At 34.4% G+C, this 25710-nt stretch overlaps 1 protein-coding gene across 1 annotated transcript in view; it reads left to right on the forward strand.

Annotated features, from left to right (window-relative positions):
• LOC134274366 (uncharacterized) overlaps nt 1-25710 on the forward strand; it is a 100739-nt gene that overhangs the window by 23743 nt on the left and 51286 nt on the right. The window contains exons 6-11 of the mRNA XM_062756648.1: nt 9891-10199; nt 11969-12004; nt 12278-12393; nt 12520-12612; nt 20333-20390; nt 20941-20977. Coding sequence (XP_062612632.1) covers nt 9891-10199; nt 11969-12004; nt 12278-12393; nt 12520-12612; nt 20333-20390; nt 20941-20977 — 649 coding nt within the window. The remainder of the gene's footprint in view (nt 1-9890; nt 10200-11968; nt 12005-12277; nt 12394-12519; nt 12613-20332; nt 20391-20940; nt 20978-25710) is intronic.

A 25710-nucleotide genomic window follows, 5' to 3' on the forward strand; every position in this document is an offset into this window, starting at 1 on the left:
TCGATATGTGTGAAAAGGCATGCGTCTAATTGATGAAAACGATAGTCGCAAATGTTTTTAAAATTTGTACTCGGATAAAAATCAATCAAAAACGATACCATTTTAAACTTGATCAATACCTCAAGTAAATGTAGGCTGCATAAAATATAAGTTGAAGTTAGACACACGCATCACCTATATTTAAAAATGCATTATTTTTCAAATTTTAGAATATAAAACATGAACTGTGCAGAGTACGTTTTTATCCGAGAAGTAAAATTTACTATATTATTATCTCGTAATTTATAAACAGAAAGAACATTTTGATTAACAATCTTTGTTTAGAAAACCTTTAATTCTAAATAACTACTCCCACTCCAGTCCCCATACACCAACACATAAACTTTTATAAATAGAGCAGCCCGGTCCTCCGGGCTGCAATAAGTATCATAGATAAAATAACTTAAAGAAAACTGTGACATATTGTCTAGAACCAATCAGATAGCGCGTTGTATTAGCATATTATAAAGAGGTATGAGATATATAAAACAAGATGTATAAAACATAGAAGGTAAAGAGGTAAAATTTACCCCGTCTATCAAATAGTTACTGTATAATAAAGAAAGGAAGTGGCTACAAATTGTATGAAATTTTAATATCCGATGAGGAGTTATATTCCCAAAAAGTAAGACAAAGTTTCCAAGGCAATCGAACACTCCATTATTTCAGTTTGTTCATTAACATGTTCATAAACGTAAAAAAAAACTATTAGAAATGAGAAAACCTGACTATGTAATTCATATATCAGTATGACTGTACCTCGATCTATATTGAGAAATTCAATGTATTATAAGCTCATGAAAAGATGTACATATTTGACTTTGATTTATACACCCCTCTTCAAAAAAAAAAAAGAAGAAAATCCTGATCATATGATCAATTTTCACACAAATGCATAAAATAAAGGTAAAATAGCATATCTTGTATCGATTAAAATGCAAGCAAAAATATTACGGTGTCTTTGAATAAAAATTTCCATGCTAAATTGACATTAAAAAGTTACTAACCTTCAACTAGCTATTTTCAACCTGTTTTCCCGTGGGTATTTATTTAATCTTATTTTATTTTCTTCTTTATAATAACGTTGGTATTTTATTATGGCAGAGGTATACAATTATGACTCGCTTATACTGTAGTTCTCTAACTGTTAGGAATAATTTACATTTCACGTGAAAGGGACGCCATACATTTTTCATTAAAAATAAATAACACGGCAATGGACTTTTGCGAAGACACTGACTTTTAGAGTTGACGGCTTACGTGGACATTTAAGCCTGCGTCATGTACGGAGGTACAGAATTGAAAATGGATAAGAAAACATCCATTGAGGTGAAAGTTATTGTATTTGGAGCTTTGAAATAATTTATCAAACAAAAAATATAATTGTTGGTAGAATAAAATTTATTTGGATACTTTTTTCACGAGAATTCATAAATCCTGTTATTTTCAATAACTTAAGAAATGAAATAAAGAAGAAGCCACATTTCGGTAGGAAAATTCGACAGGAGTTAGTCAAGACTGGAATGAAGGGTGTTGAGGGTAGGAATGATGGCGTTTCTTTCCTAGACAACGTAATATGATCTTTGAAATAACCCAATATCATTATCGTTTTGTTAAATGTTAAGACCAATATTTTTGCACAAAAGAGCTCCCGTATATTTTCCCGGTGTAAAAGTAAGCTGTCATCTGTATAAAAGTCAGTGACTTCGCAAAAGTCCGTTGTTAGTCGTTTAATTTCTTTAAAGTTTCACATTTTGTGAAAAGTGCACAAATTAGAAAATTAAGTATATGGAAAACTTGAATGGGAAATAAAGACAAACGAAGTGTAGTAATTTGTTTTTAGAAATTACATTGAGAAATAATAACGCCATTGTGTCCTCTTTGTTACCCCATCAGTGTTTGTCGTGTGATTTTAAACGTATTTGACAACCGTATGAATTAGGTTGAATAAAAATAAATCCACAGGAAACTGATGTACAAGTAACAGTAACTGGCATAATGTGCCGTTGCTTTATTCTTTTATTTTTATAGAAAGTTGCACGGAATACCCGATTTCGCGGATTCAACGATACCCTAATATCTAGTATTATACGAGATTTCACGGATAATACCCGATTTTGAGTATTCTCTCCGACCTGTTGAATAAAAAACGTCATTCAACGACTAGTTCTATCTTTTAAGAGAGAACACGTTTTCACCGGCATTAGTTTTGTGCACCAAGGCTCGCAAAATAATCTGATACTTCAGAAATCCATATACCTTTTGATAGTGGTATGTAGCAACGGTTTTTAATGTGGGGAGGGGGGGGGGGGGCACCGACGATTAAATTCGTACTACAGAGCTATGCTACAAGTGAATCATTAGATATATTTTTCCAATGATAGATTTCTTTCGTATAAATCCAGAACAGGTCTCAAGTCCCAGACATTGTAGGTTACATGTACATGTAAAAAATAGCCCGAATTTTTAAATTGACAAAACTAAACGCTAATAGGAGATAAATTTTAACAATTTTGCTTTGAGACTACAATCAGTCATAAGTTGGCTGATCATTGTAGAAAATGTGAACGAATTCACTACACCTGTAGAAATTTTCTTAAAATGCATATGGTCCACATATTGCAGTCCTTTTTTAAAGGACAGCAACTTGTTTATCAGCTATTGCCAAGGTTTTGATATAAGCATCATTTATTTCTCAGTCAAGGTCTTGTCACATTATGGCTTGTTGTTCTTCTGGCAAACACACCAGAGCAACATCAAAGTAAAATCTGACTTTTCCTCTAATTCTATAGTACGAGGGACATTTCAAAAGTTCTGGCAACTGTTTAATAAAAAGTTAACCGTTTTACGGAAATTAATGAGTTTGATATCATTGGAAACATCAGAAAAATATACACATACTGTGACGTCAATTTGTAATTTTTATGACGTAATAAATCCGAAAATGACGTCACAATATTGAATGTTTAGCATACTGACTATAAAAAATGACGTAACAAAAGAACAATTTGATCAAATTAAAATTTTCAAGACAACTTTTGCTAATTACTCGGACGCAAGCTAACGGAAGCAAATGCAAGTTGGTGGAATGTTTTCATAGACTACAATCTATTATATGGTGTTCTATTTTAGAGATCTTTTTGTTCTAAAATGGTTTTAGCGAGTGTCAAACTTAGCATGTTTTTGTCGAATCTCGCTCAAACTATTGCGTAAAAAATATCCAACTGTGAGAGAAAGACAAAGCTGAAAATCAAAGAGAAATAGATGATCGTGTTACAAAATTTGATGGCAAAAATTCGTCAGGTGTTTTAACCAGATTTGTGGGATCGATGAAGCCTCAAGAGAAGTTAAGTTTAGTGTGCCCTATATTTTCTCGTAAAATCCAAAATGGCGGCGGTGCAGTTGTAGCCCAACTGTACCTCCACATATTCGCAAATTTTAATGCCTGGAAAATAATGAAGATTTTATATGTCTGTGTAACTTAAATTCATATTTTTGATTCAAAAGTCAAAAGCAGTAGTGAGTTTTGGGGCGCCGAAGTTGAATTAATATGAAAAAATACGCACAGAATCAAGTCAGGGGCAAGATTTAGTACATTTTATTCATAAACAGTAAGAGTCCTATTACTCGAAATATATTTGATGAAAACTGCATTAATATACTTCAGTTTAATACAGGACATGTTTTATTTCAAGCAATGGAAAGCAATATAAATGACCGAATATCCAGCCGTATTATGTAAATAAAAATCTTGCATGAATGTCGATGATAGCATAAGCGGACATAAACTGTGTTCTTAATAAGTAATGGAATTGCTGATAAACAGTATCATAGTCCTACTCTTCATCTTTGCATATTAAAAAATTTCTTGAAAATATTTTTTCAAATAAGCCTTTGGCAGCACTTTTACTATCGTCTCATATTGATAAAAACGCGATTTTTCAGTGTGCTAAACATTCTATATTGTGACGTCATTTTCGGAGTTATTACGTCGTAAAAATTACAAAGTGACGTCACAATTTGTGAATATTTTTCTGATCTTTCCAACGCAGCACTGTTAAGGCTAGAAAAAGGGTCGGGGCCTAATTTATACGGGAGAAGTTTACTGTGACGTCACACAAAAATATGACTTTTATACATTCATCATATTACCCGAAAATGAAAATTTTAATAATTTGCAAATTTAAACTGTATTAGCATAATAAACAACAATAAAACTTACCAATGCATTAACAAAAGTCGCTAATTAAATCCCATACAGTAAATCACCTATCTCGATGAACTTGTCAATCATGACGTCATTTTGGTAAAAATGACGTATTTTATGTATTGTGAGAGGCAGATTTGGGAATTTTTCAACAATGAAAAATGCGATTTATTATAAAACAGAATATTATTTACAGGTTTTTAATAGGCTAATAATACCAACGCATATTCTTTCTTAAGTGCGATTATTCATCAACTATCGAGAGAATGTATTTAAATAATTCTGTCGTGTTTTAATGTTCAGGTTAGGTATATTTTACATCGAGGTGCCTCATAAAATCGCTTTTTCGCAAGGGCATACACTAAATAAATCTTGACCATTTTTTGAATATAAATAAAGGATATGTTCCTTAACTTGAAAAGTGCTGCTGCTTTCTTTAAATCGAGAGCATGACTTCACAAGTACACAAAATATTTGGTAAAAGTCAAACATATTTCGACATCAGCCTATTTACTTGAAATTATAACTATTAAAACGCGAATTATATTCAAAGCAGCAGCACTTTCCAGAAAGTACAAAGTATGCAGAAACAATTAATGCCCTTGCGATAATGAAATTTGTTATTGACCTACATTCCGTGTACCTACTATGCATTCATAACGTGACTGTCCATTGATGGGACCAAACTCCATACAGTACAGAGTAGGTTATACTATGCTATTTCCATAAGTATTTAGGTTCTGTGATAATAGAACAGCTGAATAAAAATAAATTCAGTTTTAAAAACAATTCCCGTTTTTTGCACTTCTATTTTCCGTTGATTTCTCATAGTAAGCCTTAACAGTGCTGCGATTGATATCAAACGTAACACTTTCCGTAAAACGGTTAAATTTTTATCAAATAGTTGCCAGAACTTTTGAAATGTCCCTCGTATATCGTTCTACAACGCATAAGGGCTATTCTTTTTATACACAAAAGGTAAAAACTTATTTTCTAATGCAAACTTGATACCCGTCACAAGTGAAAGCCTGTACACATTGTTGTGGCGTCATTGCTCTCTAATACGCAAAGATATAAAGAACATCGACAAAAAAAAAACTTAGAGCAAGGGTGTACTCTATATAATTTTATAACAAGAAAAAATTGATGTAACCATCAATTGTCGCCCGGGAAATATGCAAAGTAAACAATGGAAATAAGTCTTGATATGAGTGAAAAGGCATGCGTCTAATTGATGGAGATGATAGTGGCGAATATTTTGAAAACTCATAGTCGGATAAAAATCAAACAAAAACGATACCATTTTAAACTTGATCAATTCCTCGAGTAAATGTTGGCTGCATAAAATATAAATTGAAATTAGACACATGCATCACCTATATTAAAAAATGTATTTTAATTTTCAATTTTCGAATATAAAACACGAACTGTGCAGAGTACGTTTTTATGCGAGAAGTTAAATTCGATGTTCTAAAAAAAGGGAGACCTGTCATTTTTTCCATAGTAAATGATAAGCAACTTTATATATTAAATATGAAAAACATATATATTTTTACAGATTCACTTTATGGAAGTAAATATATAATGTATTATATGCATAGAAAAGTCTACATCTAGCCGTCCAGTGCATAAATATACAGTGGACCTTCAGATATCCGGACGCCAGATATCCGGATGCTTCAGTATCCGGACGACTTTTCATTGGCACATAATTTTTAAAACCTTATTTATCTTGTTTAACTGGTAATTCAGATATCCGGACGCTTCACATATCCGGACAAATTAACTGGGAACCAAACCGTCCGGATAAATGAGGCTCCACTGTATATCTATAGTTAACGTTGCAGCTATATTTTCAATGTACAAGCCATATAAACAAACTTGTAAAGAGGAACCTCTGCTACAACGCACTTTGAAAAATTACGCAATTTGAAAAAATTTTCAAAGTGCGTTAAAATTTGGGACCAAGCTAACGCACTTTGAAAAAAATATTTTTTTCAAAGTGCGTTAATATCGACCATATTAAAGCACTTTGAAAAAAATGTAAAGATTGATCAATATTCCTTCAAATAATCGGTATGATAAATAACAGATCCTGGTTTGATAACTTTCTTATGATAAAGTCACTTTAGGACCTGAGATATTGACGTTTTAAATATTTAAGGTTTTGATAAAATAAAAGAGAAAATTAAAGGGTCTTGAAAAAAAGAGTGACGATTGTTTAAGTTCATTAATTCGTCTCTTCTTTTTTTTTTTTAATTCTAGTCATTGATAAGTAGATGTAAAGGTGTAAAGGGGACACTAACAGAGAACAGCTTCAAGCAACTTAGCATTTATCATAATATAAAGGGGCCAATTTGATTGTTCAAAACTATGAAATTCTTTCTCTCTCATACGTTTTACTGTACTTAAAACTGTCTAGTTTTCATGTGTTTTAATTAACTCATTTATAACTGAAAGTTTTCAACGTCATACCAGTTAGGTAAATACATAATTATATGAATGCTTTGAGTATAGCATAGACATCGAGACTGGGCAAAGGGCCAGGGGAGGGGATGGGGGGCTAAGCCCCCCACTTATTTTGGAACGATATATACATCGTATAAGCATTGAAAATGCAGCGTACCCGTTTTAGGTTTATTGCTCCCCTCCCCCGTCTGTTACCGACACCTATGTATTGGGCAGATAAAGATTTGGATTGAGGGATCTTATACCCGTCTTCTCCTCTTTTCGACGGGAGTAAATCAATTCATTTTTGAGGTTAGGGTTAGGCTTAGTTTTTTGAAAGATAAATAACAAATAAAATCTTTCCATGACTAAAACATGATTTTTTTTCAAAGTGCGTTAAGTATCTCCATGGTAAAATATATTGATGTAGACTCTTAACGCACTTTGAAAAAAATTTTTCAAAGTGCGTTGAGTTGGTCCCAAATTTAACGCACTTTGAAAAAAATTTTCAAAGTGCGTTGATTTTGTCCCAATTTTAACGCACTTTGAAAATTTTTTTCAAAGTGCGTTGCCACAAACCTGCATAACTTTACTTTATTTTTCCATATCAATAAGTTACATACATATTTAAAAATCAAGGCCCAAGTTCCTTTGGGTGGTATCAGTAAACAAAATGACCTATATTTAACAGATTTTATTGGGGAGAGACAAATTGTTAAAAACGTGGAATAATATACAATTATTGCATTGTAATCCGATGGAAGACGCGTTTGGTTGACCCCCAGAGGTTTTTGCTTGTTTCGGTAAAATAATCTGTTTAGTGCATGAATGTTTGATGAACATGAAGATTTATTAAGCGAAGAAATATCATATTAACCCTAAGGGGAAACCTTTGGAGGATGATTTTATTTCGCTCACACATTTTTTGAACGACCCTAGTATTTTCACTATATAATCAATAGAACCCCGTTAACACCAGAACCCCTGACCCAGGGACCATGAAATTCACAATTTTGGAAGAGACATTCTTGCTCATTATAACTTTGTTCTTGGATAGTTAATTTAAAAGCAAAATATCAATTCATAAGTTGGAAAACGAATCGATGTAAAAATTTGGATTTCAAGGTTGCATTTTGTTTTGCTCCATTTTACAGAATATGTGACTACAGACATTATTATACACCCCGCTTGAAAAGCGTACATAGCACCATTTAGTGAGCTTATTGCTCACAGTACCTCTACTTGAGTGTATTGTTTGTAACTTATTAAATCTCGACCAGCTCCGCGACCTGAATTTTGCGTTTGTTAAATCTGGATAACTTTTGAATAAATTGTGATATCTAAAAAAAATTGGTTCTAATCATTTGATTTTTTTGCGAAAATATTTCTACCAAATTTGGATAACATATGACGTCAAATAAAACTAGAGGTACTGTGAGCAATGAGCTCACTAAAAGACACCCCGCCTCCCATATGAATAAAATGAAATGGCAGTGTCCATGTTTTGCTATGGGAAACCCGAAATATGCATCGGATCAAAGAGAAAAATAGGAGGTGCACAATGGTATATGCAATAAAGATTCTGTAAAAGTCTCATCAAATTTTATTCAGTGGTATGAGAGGAGTTGCGGATAATAGATGGGTACCCCAAAGCGTTACAGACGGACGGAGGGGCATTCCGATTACTATATACCCTCCCGCTTTTCAAGCTTTAATGCGACTTCTAAGTTTGTTAAACATTTGAAATTCCGATGCCATTCTCGAAGGAATGCAAAATAAAAAACAATTTCCAGCTCTTTCAGTAGAATAAAACAGAATAATTTCCTTGAGAATTTTACATTTTTAGCAAACAGTTTTGGGAACTTTTAAAAACCTTCTGTATTTTAACTTAGTTTAATTCCTTACAAAAAATCTTAATACTCTTCATTGGTTATCCAGACAATGGCTTTCCATGAATATTTTAGATTTATATTATGATTACTTCTATTATCCTAGTGTTTGTGGGGGTTCTTATACACGTCACGTTTTGGTAAAGGAGTTTCTAAATGACATTATTGCGTGGACCCTGAGGTCCACGCAGTTAATATATGAGCGAGGTTAAACCGGTTGCCATGGGCAAAGGACAGGCTACGCGTGCGCATTCATTGTCAAATTGAAGTTTTAGATCCGCATTTTCATATTCATTGGCAAATCTGAATTTCTCTCTAATATATATACTTTTATATACAAACTAAACATTGATTCTATTATACAAGCATTTTAAAAAGTAGGAAGAACTTGCAGTATATTGTATGTAACTTAACAACTTGAATAAAAAACATCATTTAACGAATAGTTCTAGCTCGCAAAATAATAAAATAATTAAATACTTCAGCAATTCAAAAAACGTTTGATGGAGGTCTGTAGCAACGGCTTTTGATGTGTGTGGGGGGGGGGGGGGAGGTGGGGGGAGTTCTGACAAAATGAAATCTGCGTACTGCAGAGCTGTGCTACACGAAAACCATCAGATCTCTTCCCTCATGACAGATTTCTTCCCAGTAAATCCAGAATAAATGTCAAGGCTCAGCCATTATGGGTAACATGTATCAAAATGGCCCGATTTTTATACCACCGCTTGAAAAGTGGGAGGGTATATAGTAATCGATATGTCCCTCCGTCCGTCTAGCTGTCCGTCTGTACGTCTAGCTGTATAGCTCTCCGTCCGTCCGTCCGTCTGTTACGCTTTGGGGTACCCATCTCATATCCGCAACTCCTCTCATACCACTGAAGGAAATTTAATGAATCTTTCACAGAATCTTTATTGCATATTGCCATTGTGCACCTCCTATTTTACTTTTTGATCTGACATGTATTTTGGATTTTCTAGAGCAAAACATGGATACTGCCATTATACCTCGGTATTCATATGGGAAGCGGGGGTATTATTTAGTGAGCTCATTGCCCACAGTACCTCTGGTTTAAACTGACATAACTAAAGGCCGCTAATCGGAGATAAAATTTAACAATTTTGCTTTGAGACTTCAATCAGTCATAAGAAGGCAGATCATTGTAGAAGATGTGAACAAACCTACATGAATATTCACTACACCTAGATATTTTCTTATTTGAGTTTCGGTTAGAAAAAACATGCACATAGTCCACGTATTGCAGCCCTTTTTTAAAGGAAAGCAACCTATTTATTACTTTATATTTCCAGGTGTTGATATGACTGAATCAGGATTGAAGATAATGGACATCTTGATAGAGAACGATATGCCCCTTGATATTCCAAATTTTGATGGCAAATATCCTCTAGATCTTGTGATGAGTTTTGATAATACAGACGTACAAATCGAGGAAATGCTCTCTAGGGGTGCAGATCCGAATAAATTCGACGAAAGAGAGGAATCGCTTCTAATTAGATCAGTATATAGAAGTCCTTCAGTAACACTAGCTTTACTGAAAGCCGGTGCGGAAACAAAGATGAAAGCAATGGATGGAAGAAGTGTATATGATTTATTCATTGGTATGTAAATTGTTATTCTTAAATTAAGTCAACTTTGGCTAATTATGTCCCCTTCGGGGGGAAAATAGGTTTTATCCTGTCCATCTGTATGTCTAGCTGTCTATCCGCAAAAACTTTAAATTGACCATAACTTTTGGACGAGTGGGACTATAGGTTTCATATTTCACAGGTATATTCCTTGCGACAATTAAGACCTTTTTTGGTACCACCAAATGTGACTTTTTGACCTTGACCTTGGAGTTCAATACACTTTAACACCAAAATTCCAAACTTTTACTTTGTTCATAACTTTTTTAGACTTTCATACTTTACATATGTATTCTTTGTGACAAGACTTTCTATTGGATACCAACAACTTTGACCTATTGACCTTGACCTTGGAGTTTACCTAGTTTTGGCAAACTTTAACGTTGGCCATAAGTTTTGAGCGGTTAGGCCTAGGGCCTTCATACTTCAAATATAATATGTCATTCTTGTTATAAGGTCTTTCATTAGATACCCGCAAATTTCTCTTGACCTTTTCACCTTGACCCTGGAGTTAAACCTACCTTTAAAAAAATAACCTTGGTCATAACTTTTGAACAGGTGGTGCTAGAGCTTTCATACATGTATTTCACAGTTGTATTTCTTGTGCCTTATGATTAGTTGGTGCTAGGACTTTCATTCTTTACATGTGTATTCATTTCGAGAGGACCTTTCATCAAATATAAAATATTTGACCTTGACCTTAGAGTTTGGCCCACTTTATAAAAAAAATTATCATAAGTATTTAGGTTTTCACATTACGCAAGTGATGGTGTATTTCTAATGACAAGACCTTCCTTTGGACACAATGAATTTAAATTTGACCTTTTGACAAAATTTGTTCCCAAGTGCATGTCAGATTAGACAGGTTTCACTGTATTTTATAAAACTTTCTAACAAAAAAGCATTTAAACGAAATACGAGAGGAAAAAAGCGTCAATGGTCAAGTTCTCTTACTTTTTAGCCACCTGAGCCAGGCTTAGGTGAGCTTTTCTGATAACATTTTGTCCGTCATCCTCCGTCTGTCTAGTTGTCTGTCCATCTGTAAACTTTTCACATTTTCGACTTCTTCTCAAGAACCACTGGTCCAGAAAAGCTGAAACTTATGAAGAAGCATTCTGGGGTAGTGTACTGATTCTAAATTGTTCAAATCATTACCCCCGGGGTTTGGAATAGGGAATCAAAGTTTTACTTTTAAATATATATAAAAAATCTACTCGAGAACCACTTGGCCAGAAAAGCTGAAACTTAAGTCGAAGCATCCTGGGGTAGTGTAGATTCTAAAGTGTTCAAATTATGACCCCTGGGGTTGGGTGGGGCCACAATAGGGAATCCAAGTTTTACATAGAAATATATAGGAAAAAACTTTTAAAATCTTTTTCTTAAGAACTACTTGGCCAGAAAAGCTGAAACTTATGTGGAAGCATCCTGGGGTAGTGTAGATTTTAAATTGTTCAAATCATGACCCCTGGGGAGTTGGGTGGGGGTCACAATAGGTATTACGAGGGGGAAATCTGGCTAAGAATAGCATGGTCAAAGCTTCTCAGGTGAGCGATGTGGCCCATGGGCCTCTTGTTTCTGAGTATTTATTGGGCTATAGTAAATTTTCACTTAGTCCTTGGTCTTCCCTGTTTGTAGTGTAAAGGCATGCACTTGCAAAATGCAGGAATATTTTCACTTGTGATATTTTTGTTGTATGGTTGGGTTGGAACTGTACTTATTTCGGTCTTATAATCGTTTTTCAGAGAGAGTATTTTATGACGATAGTCTCTCCTGTCTCGGTGAGTACAGTTTGCTGTGCATCTCCTGTACATACGATGTTGATTCTAGATCAACCATTTTAACATTTAATTTATGCTTTTCTTTATTCTTTTTTATATTTTCCTCTTGGAAATCTAAGAAAACATTTTATGGCATGAACATTTCTAATTACATGTAGTAATTTGAATTGGGAAAATAATGATACGAAAGGGAATCAAAGTTCTCATTAATCATTATAAGGTATCGTTTTAATACATACATCCATTTTAACTGTATTTCGAATGCACATGTAGATAAGGAATGTGCAGTGGAAATTCAAATGAGAACTCAAACAAGCCAGGAAGAAGCTTTCATAGAAATTATTGATTGGGGCTTGATGCAAGTACAATCAATTTTGAACCAGATACAGGTAATAAAAATAAAAATGCAGTATACTTTTGACGAGCTTTCAATTCATGTCCTCATACCTAAAAGCTTGAATCATATTTTGCTTTTATAATGTTAAGTGTCTTGTTTTTTTTTTTTTATTTTAAAGTCTGAACCAATTACAACAGAAACTGAGAGGTCATTGATTCTAAGATTCGAAGACAGTTATTCTTGCTGGAGAGTAGTGCGTCGAATTGAAAATGTATGTATACAATTTATATCATGTTTTAAGCAATTTCCGTTAATTAAGTATTTTTTAAACAATTGCAAGTATCTAAAAGAGGAAGTTTTTAGTTTTAGTTTACCAAATGAAATATTGTTCAGATACCTTAGTACAGAAGTACTAGAAGAATTATATCTTTCAATTTTTGAGAGCAAATGCCTTGAAAATCATTTTTTAATGAGAACATACGGTGTTTTGTGTGAAAATTAAAATGACTGCTGAGAAACGTGACTGAAGGAAAAGGCATAAGAAATACAGCCAAAAAAAGGTAGAAATTGTAAAATGAAAAACGGACAAATGTAAAAGCATAACGGGCAAGTACATGTACAGCTCATGTCTCAGCTTAATCTCACATGGTTTTTCGCACAAATAGGTCACATCCAACGAATTATGATAATAATAACCAAAGAAAGACAAAATACTATAAAACATATTTGACATCTTATGTCAAGTGTACGTGCCCCTAAACAATTTTGATATCTAAAATTTTAAACACGTCGAGTTGACAGGCGCGGATCATCAGATGTAACGAGACGCGAAGCGTCGAGTTTGATCTGATGATCCGCGCCTGTCAACGAGACGTGATACGGCTCTTCGGATCAAGTTACTGTTATAATGATAAATTCATTATATACCCCCTTATAGCTAGCTAAATATAGCAGAATAAAATTTTAGAGATCAATTGTATAATATTTATCCATAAAACAAAGCATAATAACAAGGGACTTTTGAACGCGCAAGAAAAATTACGTCATGTTTTTGCGTAATACGTACTACGTCATCAGTTTCAGAGAGTGGTGATATGAATTTAGAAAACCACAGTGTGGTGATCCGGAAAATCGGATCAAACTCTGTAAAATTAACAGTAACAAAAACAAGGAAATTGATGGGTTTATAATAAAAAAAATTATGAATATTTGTACACGCTTTATGAAGACAAAAGAATTGCCAGAAGTTTTGTCATTAATTGGATTGCTTTTTTTTTTTAAAAGGAAGGGGGTGTTTGAAACTAATGTTTGTTCTGCTCCCCAATGAAAACAAGCTGGGGAAGAGATGTGTCATTAGTTAATCAATTTGATATGAAAGTTACATAACGCTAGGGAGCGTGTCACCTGACCGCCTAGATCACGTGATTAGCGCATTGGCTGAACGGTTGCAGATGCGCATTAAAATCGGATTAAACACTGAAACCCAATATCATTTCTTACTTGAAATTATTATTCTTAAAATTCTTAAAATTAATTTACGAATTTTTTGATAACCCCTCGTATGATGATGCTTCCATTTGGTAATTGAAAATTGAAGTGCTCGAACTTTTATTGATATTGCTAGGCAAAAATATTTTAAATGTACTTCTTAAAGATGAATACTTTTTAGGTGCTGCCTTTATTTATCATATTCGTATCCGTTTTGTAAAATTGTAGCACCGAAAGCAGACATGGCTGCTAATGGTATCAATGTTAAAACGTAAGAAAGGTAATGCTTATCTTTAAAAATTACAAATTTACGATTTTATACTTTGTAGTTTTGCAGTAGGGTGGACCATTTTTGAAGGTAGTTAACAGATCGATTTTTTGACACGAAAAGCAGTCAAATGGATGAGAAATACTGCATTATTATCCTGCTCTTTTGGGTCTTATGAATGAACAGAAATACAAGTTACCTGTACTAGGTCTAGACAAGGGCACTGAAATGTCAAAAATAGCCAAAAAAATCTTCAAGACTTTTGTAAACTGCTACAAAGGCCAAGAAACCAGAGAGAAATGATTTTGGAATCGTTATTTTTCCAGCGAAGAGTATAATCCGGTCATACCAAATATTTCTTGAGAATAATGATTTAAATAGTACTGTAACGTGTAAACCTAATTAAGGGTCCGTTTTCAGGAGATACAGGGTCTTTATATTGCCCAAATATATATATAAACTTTTCCTCTGGCTCTGTCTGAGCCTATCATTAATACGGGGTATCAATATTATATACAAAAATTATTATTCTGTATTTATAGGGGATGCTTGTCCCTGGTTTTTTTTTTTATTTAAACAGCGGGATACAATTAGAGGTTAATTCTTTGTAACCGGGTATTATGACTGGGCTCCTTGCACCTGGTTCCGTAACCAAGTTCCTATTGAATAGAGCACTCGGTGCCTCACCCTTACTCAGGATTACTACACCTTGTGCTTCAGTTCAATTCCTTGGCTAAATACAGACCGGTGCTCTGTACCCTAGCTTACTTATCCTTCTTTTACCCTTTAAATACATCTAATTTTTTTTCTACCTTTAATCTTCTGTTCACCTTTTCGCTTCTTCTACGGGTTTTAGAAAGGTCGAGACTGCCTCTGCAGCCCTTTATCTAGCCAAGGGCTATACCATTCAAACAGAGGTGAACAGGCTCCTGGACTGTTCCATTAGTCCAGGTCATACAAGCGTTTGAATGGTATAGGCCCATTGCCTTATTCATTACTCATTACACTACCCACGCCTCTGTATACTTGCGTCCCGCATGTTCATTGGTTATGGGTTATTTTAGACAATATAAAGGATCAACAAAACGAGAATAAGAATTCCTTTCTTATACCTAGTTAAACAATTATTCAAGTATTTACAACAATGGATTTATGTACTTTACATCGTTTCTTTTCCAAAGTACTTCACTATAATTAGTCATTCCAAATGTCTTCCTCTCTCCACATATTCACCATCCTTTTGTTTTTTTTCACACTACTCTGACTGTCCTCTGGTAGCGACATGTGTCCGTCTAAGTGTTGACATCTGTCCTAGTTACATGTTCCTTACAGCAGGGGCAGTGATGTAAAACCATGGGCGCCTCATGATCCTTACCATCATCTACCAGGGTTGAACCTTTGTTTTCAGATTGGTCAGGCACCTTGTCTACAAGTTCGTCTGCCTTGCGCTTGACTCCAGGAAGACTGGGCGAAGTTTTCCTCCGGATGGTTCTACAAACTTCAAGGCCTGTCTCATGAATAAGATCTCCTTGATCTTTTTGCCAGTCAGAATTTCCATCATGGTCATCTACAACTACCGACTTGGAGTTCAATGGTACATTGCTTTCTCCATCTTGCAAACTAGTAGTTGAGTGTAACCTCTTCTGGTGTCTCCTTAGGAGGGAATGCTTGGCATATACTCTGTCATACTGTTTACACTTAAATCTCCATTCATTTATCTTACCAGGTGCTAGCAATTGTTCAGTACTTATCTTTTTCATTCCTATGTGGAATCGATGTTTTCTCATTCACATAGACTCTGAAACACCCTAAGTGACCCTTTAGTTGGAGTTCAAGCTCAGCTTCTCCAACACACATTTTCCCTGAGGAAACATCCACTCAACATTTAATATATTTCAGGAAATCTAAACCCAAGATACCGTCTGTTTCGATTTTTGCTACAACTGCTTCAAAAGTAAACTTTTGATTCTCCAACATAAAGTCCAATGTGCACTTACCCTGAACATGCAATGGCCTTCCATCAGCTAATACTATCTTCTTGGTTATAGGCAAGAATTCCATAGCTTCGGTGCTAAGTATTTCTCAAATACTTTATTTGACAAAATTTTCAGTGTAGCACGGGTATCGACTAACAACGCACAAGGCACCTTATTAACACTGGCCTTTATTAATAACCCAGACTGTGTATCAACTCGTGTTTGAGTGACTAAACTAGTATTTGACTTTCTATTCTTTGGCTTAGCCTCGGTTATTTCTTTTTCGTTCAACTGTCTCCTTTGGGGACGCCGTGCATGCATTGCACGTTTTACAACTGATCTCTGTTCTCCATTCAACATAACAGTCTTTAGCTCTGTGGCCTCGCCTACCACAGTTATGGCACTTATAAGGGAACTTTGTTTGATCGGAGCTTGGTATCGAACTTGATTCATCAGATTTTAGTTGTCTACTGGTCTCTTTGCGTTCTTCTGACAAAGTGGCTATTTTGTTCTCAAGGTCTCGCAGTGACGACCGCAGTTCATCTCGTAATTGTTTCAAGTCTTCCCGTACCTTTGCATCAGTTTCCGGTTTCCCCTCTAATTCACTATGTGCTGTTCTGGCAAAACTAACATCGTGTCTTCTCTGGCGCTCAGCTCTACAAAAAGCTTCAATCTCAACGGCCAGCCGAACTGCGTCATTTAAGGATTTGGGCCGGGACTGCTGTATTCTAAGGCGCATATCAAAGTCCGTTAAGGCGTCGATGAACTGATCTTTAGCAATCATCCCTGTAACCTCACATGGTGCCGTTGGGTACGCTAAATGTGCTAGTCGTCGTATACGTTCCCCTAATTCTGGCGGTGTCTCCTTTGGCCTTTGATGTTTTTTCCTTTAACATGGCTCGATAAAGTTCCGTCTGATTAGTCGGTACAAATCTTGCCTCTAACGCTTTACACAAATCTCTATATGCACAAGCAGTATCTGTCTTCAAATTTCCAAGAACTGTTTGTGCTTGGCCTCTTAATTATGCTGCCAGGTACAAACCCTTTTGCCTATCATTCCACAGGTTGATGCTACTGCATGCCTCGAAATGAGCTTTTTAATCAATTAAGGACCCAGTACCATCAAATGTCGTCGGCTTCATCACAGTTTTACCAAATGTATTAGTACTAGGACAATAACCACTGTTTTCATACACTGGTATCACTGCACCTAATGGTGTACTTGGTACAGCCGGCATAGGTTCTCCGTCCTTTGCAAGACTTCACTTGTGGGTGTTGACATTGAGCTTACACCTTATGTACTCCAGTGTACATGCGGCCTTGGAATCCGTGGTGTATATGCTGATTTACCCAGTGACACTCCTGAGAACGCGGACTTTGGTGTGGTGTAAACATCGCCTCTTCCCTAAATATCTTTGTTTCCAGGAACATGGAAATCATAAGCTTGGGTCTTGTATTCCTTCTATCCACCCATTGCTCCTTCCACATTACTTGCTCTTGTGGTGGGGCTTATGTAAACTTTACCCATCAACTCATCTATACTGTCGTCATCAGTCTTTTGCCTCAAGTCTACACCAGAATCAGTAACTAGAGAGGGCCCACTAACATTAAATGAGCTTGGCGTAGACTTTAACTTTTCTAATGTTTCTCTTATTTGTCGTCGTCTAACGTCAATTTCTTCAAGAACTGCCCACAGTTCTGATTCTTGTTCATTGTTCATTTTTAATTACTATATACCAAGTAACCAAACAAAAATACTCGGTACTCAACTAAATTGAATCTTACTGTGGTGCACGTATCTAACGCAGTGCACACAGAACTCTATACTATATATCTGAACCAAGTAACTGATCACGAGAAGCCGGTGACAGAACACAGTTCACCCCGTTCAATAAACTTAGATCAACAGATTTTAGCAATTAAATGTACCCTGTATCTCACCGCTGCCACCAAAATGTAACGTGTAAACCTAATTAAGGGTCCGTTTTCAGGTGATGCAGGGTCTTTATATTGCCCAAATATATATATAAACTTTTCCTCTGGCTCTGTCTGAGCCTATAATTAATACGGGGAATCAATATTATATACAAAAATTATTATTCGTTATTTATAGGGGATGCTTGTCCCTGGTTTTTTTTTATTAAAACAGCGGGATACAATTAGAGGTTAATTCTTTGTAACCGGGTACTTTGACTGGGCTTCTTGCACCTGGTTCCGTAACCAAGTTCCTATTGAATAGAGCACTCGATGCCCCACCCTTACTCAGGATTACTACACCTTGTGTGCTCCAGTTCAATTCCTTGGCTAAATACAGACCGGTGCTCTGTACCCTAGCCTTACTTATCCTTCTTTTACCCTTTAAATACTTCTAATTTTTATTACTACCTTTAATCTTCTGTTCACCTTCTCACTTCTTCTAGGGTTTTAGAAAGGTCGAGACTGCCTCGGCAGCCGTTTATAAAGCCAAGGGCTATACAATTCAAACAGGGGTGAACAGGCTCCTGGACTGTTCCATAAGTCCAGGTCACACAAGCGTTTGAATGGTATAGGCCCATTGCATTATTCATTACTCATTACAGTACAATAAGTATAAAATAAGGTTGACAATCACTTGTTAAATGTATTTAGTTGTCTCTTTAATCAAATTGTAATTTTAATTGATGGGAAAAACAATGTGAGCTTTAAAAGTGCGCGGAGTGTATATTGTGATCATAAACATGTCCATTCGAAAAGAGATGACCAATGTAGAGATTGGAGTTTACTAATTGAATAATCAAACTACTATGCTTGAATTTTAAAATACAGAAACGCATTAAAAATATGAATGAATATACGCCAATAGACTAAATACTGGCTCAAAACAGTGATAATTCGTCAGACAAGCTTGTTTTGTAAGTGGCACAACTGTCTTGAAAAGAAGACAATTTTCCAGAATTCAAAATTTGTAATTAATTAACGTTCCAATATTTCCTCGTCTCCTCCTAGGTACTGGCGTTTCTATGTCAATCAGCTGTTTAAGATGTCCGAAACTCAAGTTTAGGGGTGATTCCAAATATAAATAAAAAGATGGATACCATCATCTGTTTAAGAGACCAATACCTCGAAATAAATCAAAAAGCATAGCACATAATCAATCAAATCTTTTGAATTAAAGACTCACATATTGTCTAATTCAAGAACTCAAGACCGATTTTGCCACAACACATAAACATGAGGTCAATGTCACAATTGGCCATAGTGGTGCTGTACAACTTAACCAAAAATCAATATATCTATGTAACCTCTTTTTGAAGTTGTTAACAATTATACAAATATACAGCTGTATCCCGTATAATAAATTCAAACTTCTTCATAATAAAAGCATAATAAGCATCACTAGAATTAAAATGAATACCAGAAGCTAACATTTTAAGAACAAAAACGTGGTTTAAACTTTCAGTGAAACATTTTTTTCTCATCCGACCGTGCATTAAATCTTCGATGCAGGGGTCAGCGTTTTTTTTATTTACTACAGGAACGACATTGCATATATAATGAATGCATTCTGGACATTTATTGAAAATATTCTGATTCTACACATACGCAAATACTCTGTAGATGCTTTGTTTTTCATTGGTGATACACTTATTCTTGGGTTATAAGGGGAATATAAAATGTCAAAATGAAAAGATGCATTACAAATCTACTTTTCAAGAACCGCTGGGCGAGAAAAGCTGAAATGTATGCATGTGGAATCATACTTGGGTTTAGTCAATTCTAAATCCTACAACCCATTACCCCACGGGGGTATGACGGGTCATTACGGGAAATCGAATTTTTAGATTAAAATATATCGAAAGAAAATTGTCAAACCAAATTGAATGATTTAGAATTTGAAAAGATCCTCTGGAGAAGGACCATTGAGTCATATCATGTGGAAGCATCCTGTGGTAGGTGAAGATTCTAAATTGTTCAAATCATGACCCAGAGGAAAGAAATGGAACAATAAACCAAGTTTTACAATGAAATAAGTAGAAAAATCCTTATGAATCTTCCTTTCAAGACCCACTGTCCAGAGGAACTGAAACTTTAAAATTGCCTAAATCGTTACTCCTGGGGGTAGAGCGGTACCAAATAAAGGAAATCCAATTTTTTTTACATTGAAATAAAATGAAAAATCTTTAAAAATCTTCTTACCAAGAACCACAGGGCCAGCATTGTGGACCATGAACCTGTTGCTTTTAGGTAAATGTCATTGTACTATAATAACTTTTTTTCAGTCTCTAATCATTTACGAAAAAGGCAGACTGGAGATCAATGGAAACCACAGTCAGAATGGTATGTAATTGTTATATCCTACATGTACCTATTCAAATAAATATATATAAAACATTCGGTTACGTAATTCGAATTTCCGTATATCATAATTTACATATTTTGGGTTTCTTTTAGCAAAAAATGGACACTCTCATTATATTTATATGGGAGGTGGAGATATTATTTAGTGAGCTCATTTTCACAGCATCTTTAGTTTCATGTTTTAAATGAGGCAAAAAATCCTTTGTCGTGCGTCATATTTTTGTCGTTCATCGGTCGTAATTTTCTGTATAGCTTTTTGTGGTTTTAGGCGCTTTGGTCAAGGTTGCTGTATATTTTCTGTAATGTATAGTCGAGGAAATTCGAACTATACTCGTAACATTGTTTCAGTGCGCAGTGTTAATTTGTAGTTTTTTTGTAAATGTTTCTGCTTCATATACACTAGAATATCACGGAAATTTGATTTTATGCACGCTTTAGAAATGACATATCCCACTGTATACTAAAAAGAAACGTATACAGTGCCTGTGTTTCGGAGGCAATGAAATAATCTCTAAATGTGTTTTAACAGTTTGGTTCACCATACAAAAAAAGTTAAACAGTCGAAGGTAAGTTCATATGTACATGTATTTACTGCTCCGTGATCTTTTCTTTCCTTTTTACACGTGTATTTACTTTTTAATTTTTTTAATTAATTTTGAATGCAAGTTGATATATTATATATCTAAGGGATTTTCCTTTGTTTTAATTTATATGACACAAATATATACTAGGTCATTCAGGAGGGACGATCCTTTAATTTATAAGTGTGTGTCTAGGATTTCTGAGGGGTTTTATTTTTAATATACATTCACCAATGACACAATACTATCTTGCAAACGATTGGTTGTCTGTGTTTTCATGGTTCTAATCACAGGAACTTGAGACAATCTTAGCAAAATCGGATATATAGTATAATATGGGAGAAGGGACCTAACGAGCCACCATTAATTCCCTGGTGCCTCGCCTCAGACTCTTAAAATTTCGATTTTTTTATTTTTTAAAAAAACCTTGAAAAAAAATTGCCAGTTGAAAGGCAGAATGTTGTCCTTCATTGTCATAAATTAATCATTTACCTTACTTCGTTTAAATTTAGAAAAAAAAAATATTTGTACTTCCGAGGATTATGTCCCCTTCGTAAACTCTACACCATTCTTTCCAAGCAATTTTCTTGCATTACCTTAATTATCCCGGACTTGTCATCTGTTGCACTTTATCTTAGAGCAGGTTTAAAAATAAAACTGCGTTTGGTCGTCCTCACAATATTTGAGGGACCGTAAAGTGTCCGTCTCGAGAGAACATTCTTTACCTTTGATTAACCTCTGAGTTCAATAGGGTTTGCCATATTTGATTCTGTAAACAATTAATAATATTATCCAATCATATCTCATCGTCTTAACGTACGTCATTCAGTGCGGATCTCATTCAATATGGTCGACCCAATTGAACTCAAATGGGGGAGCGAATTGTCTTGCGGCGACCTGTCTTGGGGGTAATTTGCCCATCATTCTGTACATGTAGTATCACAGATATGAAAAGGAAAAATTTACTCAGAAAAGTTTATGTCAAAAACATACATTTCAATAATGAGAACCCAACTGTAAATACTAAATTCACACAATGAATATTTATTTTAAAAAGCATTCTATGCGTCTTTTTCGAAAGTCTTCTTGATTAAGCAGGGTGATTATTAACATTCTAACTCAGAAGTAATATACGACAATTTATTGACGAACAATGAACATGAAAGTAATATACATGTAATTGGTGAAAAGATTTATCAATCGAAGAATGACCTTTATATTTTGATGAAAAGGACTGAGGAGGTAGCTAGCGTATGGATTTAAATATTTTTGTTTATTTGCATTTCGGGGGAAGAGTTATTTTCTTAAAATCTTTTAAGATCGATTTTGGTTTCTTTTACCTTTTTACATACACATCATTATTCTAATCTTCTGCTGTAATGTACATGTAAAAAAGAAATATTCGATGAGTGCTTACTATCTATTAAAGATATATTACTAAAGTCAGGTTGCTTCTCATTATTCTTCCGATAAAATATAATTCCATTCATGATAAGTATTAATAAGATATTTTAGATTAAAGCTGGTTTTCGGCTAACCTGAGCCAAAGGCTAAGGTGAGTTTTTCTGATCAAAAGAGGGTGTTGCAGTTCTTTTGTTATTTTCCTTAATGTGTAGCAGATTAAAAGAAGAATTTTCATGTTGCAGAAACTCGCATTAATTTTTTTCAAATGCAACAATATATAAAGCACAATGAGAAACAATATTTGGAAGGTGTGTATTGACTTCCAATTTGCCATGAAATGATGTGAAAATTAGTCTTACGGCAAAATATAGCAGATTTTCCGTTTTTTAAATAGGGAATCCCCATTGTTCTGAAAAAGTGCCTCCTTGAAACAAAATAATTTTGATGTATACACAAAGAGGCAGGAATTTTCTTCAAAACTGCCATTTCCGATTTTTGTTTCAAAGAGGCACATTTTTGAAAAACGCAAAAATTGAATAAAAATTCTTCTCCAAATGAAATGCAAAATGTGAACTTTAAATAACACTGTAAAACTATCGTGTCCGAAATGGTCCAGTGGATATGCTGGTGGGCTTCCCACTAATACTTTTTCCAGAGAATGGGTTCGAATCCTGGTATGGATCATTTTTGCATTTTTTTCCATATGTAATGGTAGTGCAATGAAATTACATATATTTGAAAGAGAGGTGGGAGGTGGATGCCAAGAAGTTAATTTAGTAATAACTACCCAGGTAATCTATATATTAAAAATGCAGGATTAAATTGTTTTCCTTGATATGCTTTGACTTAAAACTAATGCTTTAATTGTTTTGTCTTGGAAAATAAATTTACTGTATTGTCTAAATATTATATTTTTTATTTATTTTTTTTTTTACTAAATGTAGTTATTGCAATTTTGGTCTCTTAGCTAGTAGCCAAGATTTTATATGAAACAAATAAAATGTCTTGGACGTAAAACCAACAGTGTGATTATTGGACGCAGTTTTATTTCATGAAAAAATATTTTCACATGTCTACAGTATATATTTCAAAATGCTGCTTTAGCTATTGTGCTTTTTGTTGTTCCAACCTCTTTCGTGCAATATGACGAAAAGTGTTTTGCTGTATATCAAGCAGGAAATACCCGCCGAAAACAAAGTCCTCTACGTAGCTGTATCTATATTTAGACATAACGAGGGCATTTAAATGTCCTTCTCGATATATAGGGGATAATCGCGAGTTTCTGCAACACCCTCTTTGTTCGCTGTTTGTCATCGTCGTTCATGGTGTTGTCATTGTTAATTTTTTTTTTTTTATACATACAATTTTATATATTTTTCTGAAGAACTACTCGACCAATTTTAAACAAACTTGTCACTGAGTATCCTTAGGTAAAGGGAATTTAAATTTGTTCAAATGAAGGGTCACGCCATCCTCCAAGGAGTAAATTTAAAAATAGCAAAAAATATAGCACTTAACTTGATTTAAGGCATCATTGAAAACTATTTTTCTCGAGAATTTACAATAAACCAAGCGAGATGAAACTCCTGTTGAATCATTATCAGGTAGGGTAGATTTAGGGTTGTTCAAATCATGACCACCAGGGTGGGATAGGGACACTTTGGACGATCTAAGTTTTACATGGTAATAAAACCGGTAAAGGAAAAATCTTTGAAAATCTTCTTTTCAAGAAGATCTAAGCTATGATTGGTTAAAAAGTAGTTGGAAACAAATACTAAACTCAGAAAGTCCATTATACGCCCTGACAGTAAAAAAGTTTCCTAAAGTTACATGGTGACACCGTGACGGAATAAACGGGAAAATTGACAAAAATGCATTTTTGCATGACTCGTGCAGATTTTGTTAAGTTCTTGAAGACATTAGCTTTCAGAAAATAATTGTTCATTGTTGTTTAAAGTTTACAAGTTCACGCTAAAGATACAGCTGGACGCATGAGCTTCACAGTGTTGACAGTGTTTATAAAAACAAAGCGAAAGATATAACAATTATTTGTATTTTCTTGCGCTTACATTTTTATGGGTTTTTTTCTTGCCTAACAGTGCAATAGAGTTGTTAAAACTTGGCTAGATTTAAGGAATGAAGCTTATTTCAACTTTTGTCATACGATATAACATAACTAGGGGCAGTTTACGCTTTATAAACTTTATATCATAAGTTGAAATAAGCTTCATTCCTTATAATTTAATTTCGGTGTAGACAATGAGACAATATTTCCTGTGGAAAAAGGCTTCAAATATAGCATATTTTAAAAATAAACGTCAGGCGGAGTAATACATTTTTGACGTAACTCATTGTGACGTTGGCAAGTCATGTAATACAAAATATTATATGCTCCTCTGAATGATTCAGCCAATGAAATTGCTTGATACGAGGGTTGATCCAAAAGTAATGTCACTGTGTCCATATCTTTAATATTTGGCGTCATATTATCAAGTATAATGCACCAAAAGATGCATAAACATAAATCTTATCAAAATTGAAAACCTCATTTAATAATATTAAATTGAATTCATTTTAAAGATGTTTAAAACATTAAACATAGGGGGTGTCGCCGCGTCACAACTTAACGTCACGTTTTAAAGTTATTATTGTAAGAATGAAAACAGACAAACACATTTAAAAAAGCATCTAAAATCGTCTAATCGTCCAATATTTTAAAAGACAAAATTTACGACATTTTCTAATCTTTAGTTAAAAATTAAATGGCAGCATTGTATTTTTTTCATCATAAACAGTATTGTTTATACATGTATCTGATGTATTGCAGAAAGGAAATGTCGAAATGGAATAAAACACCGAAACGATCGGGAAATCACAAGTAGAAACAGTTATGATGGTAAATCAAACTTGCAGAGGAAAGATTGTTAACGAGAGACTTGTTCATAGATGGTTTCAGAGATTTAGGGCGAGTAATAGGTAAATAAATGATCATTTGGGGACAGAAATACCGAAAGATAGGGGTGGAAACGTTAAATGGCGTCGACGTTGTCGTAAAAGAGATTAGTGGCAGTTTGAGTGATATGAGACACTTTTAAGTTTGTCTTTATGGTATTGTTCAAAGAATTTTCATGAAGGATTAAATTATAGATAAAATATACATTTGGTGCCAATTGTTCTTAAAAAAAAAATATGTGAATATTTTGTGAGTATCATTTTGTTTTAATAAAACGATGGGAAGGCGTTTTTAAAAGTGTGTGACGGCGCATATCCGTTTTATGACGTTATTTAGGTGCGGCGACTACCATAATCGCACT

This window comes from Saccostrea cucullata, unplaced genomic scaffold, assembly GCF_032062105.1.
Source record: "Saccostrea cucullata isolate Sc308-1 unplaced genomic scaffold, CSIRO_AGI_Scuc_v1 ctg1238, whole genome shotgun sequence".
Lineage (NCBI taxonomy): Eukaryota > Metazoa > Mollusca > Bivalvia > Ostreida > Ostreidae > Saccostrea > Saccostrea cuccullata.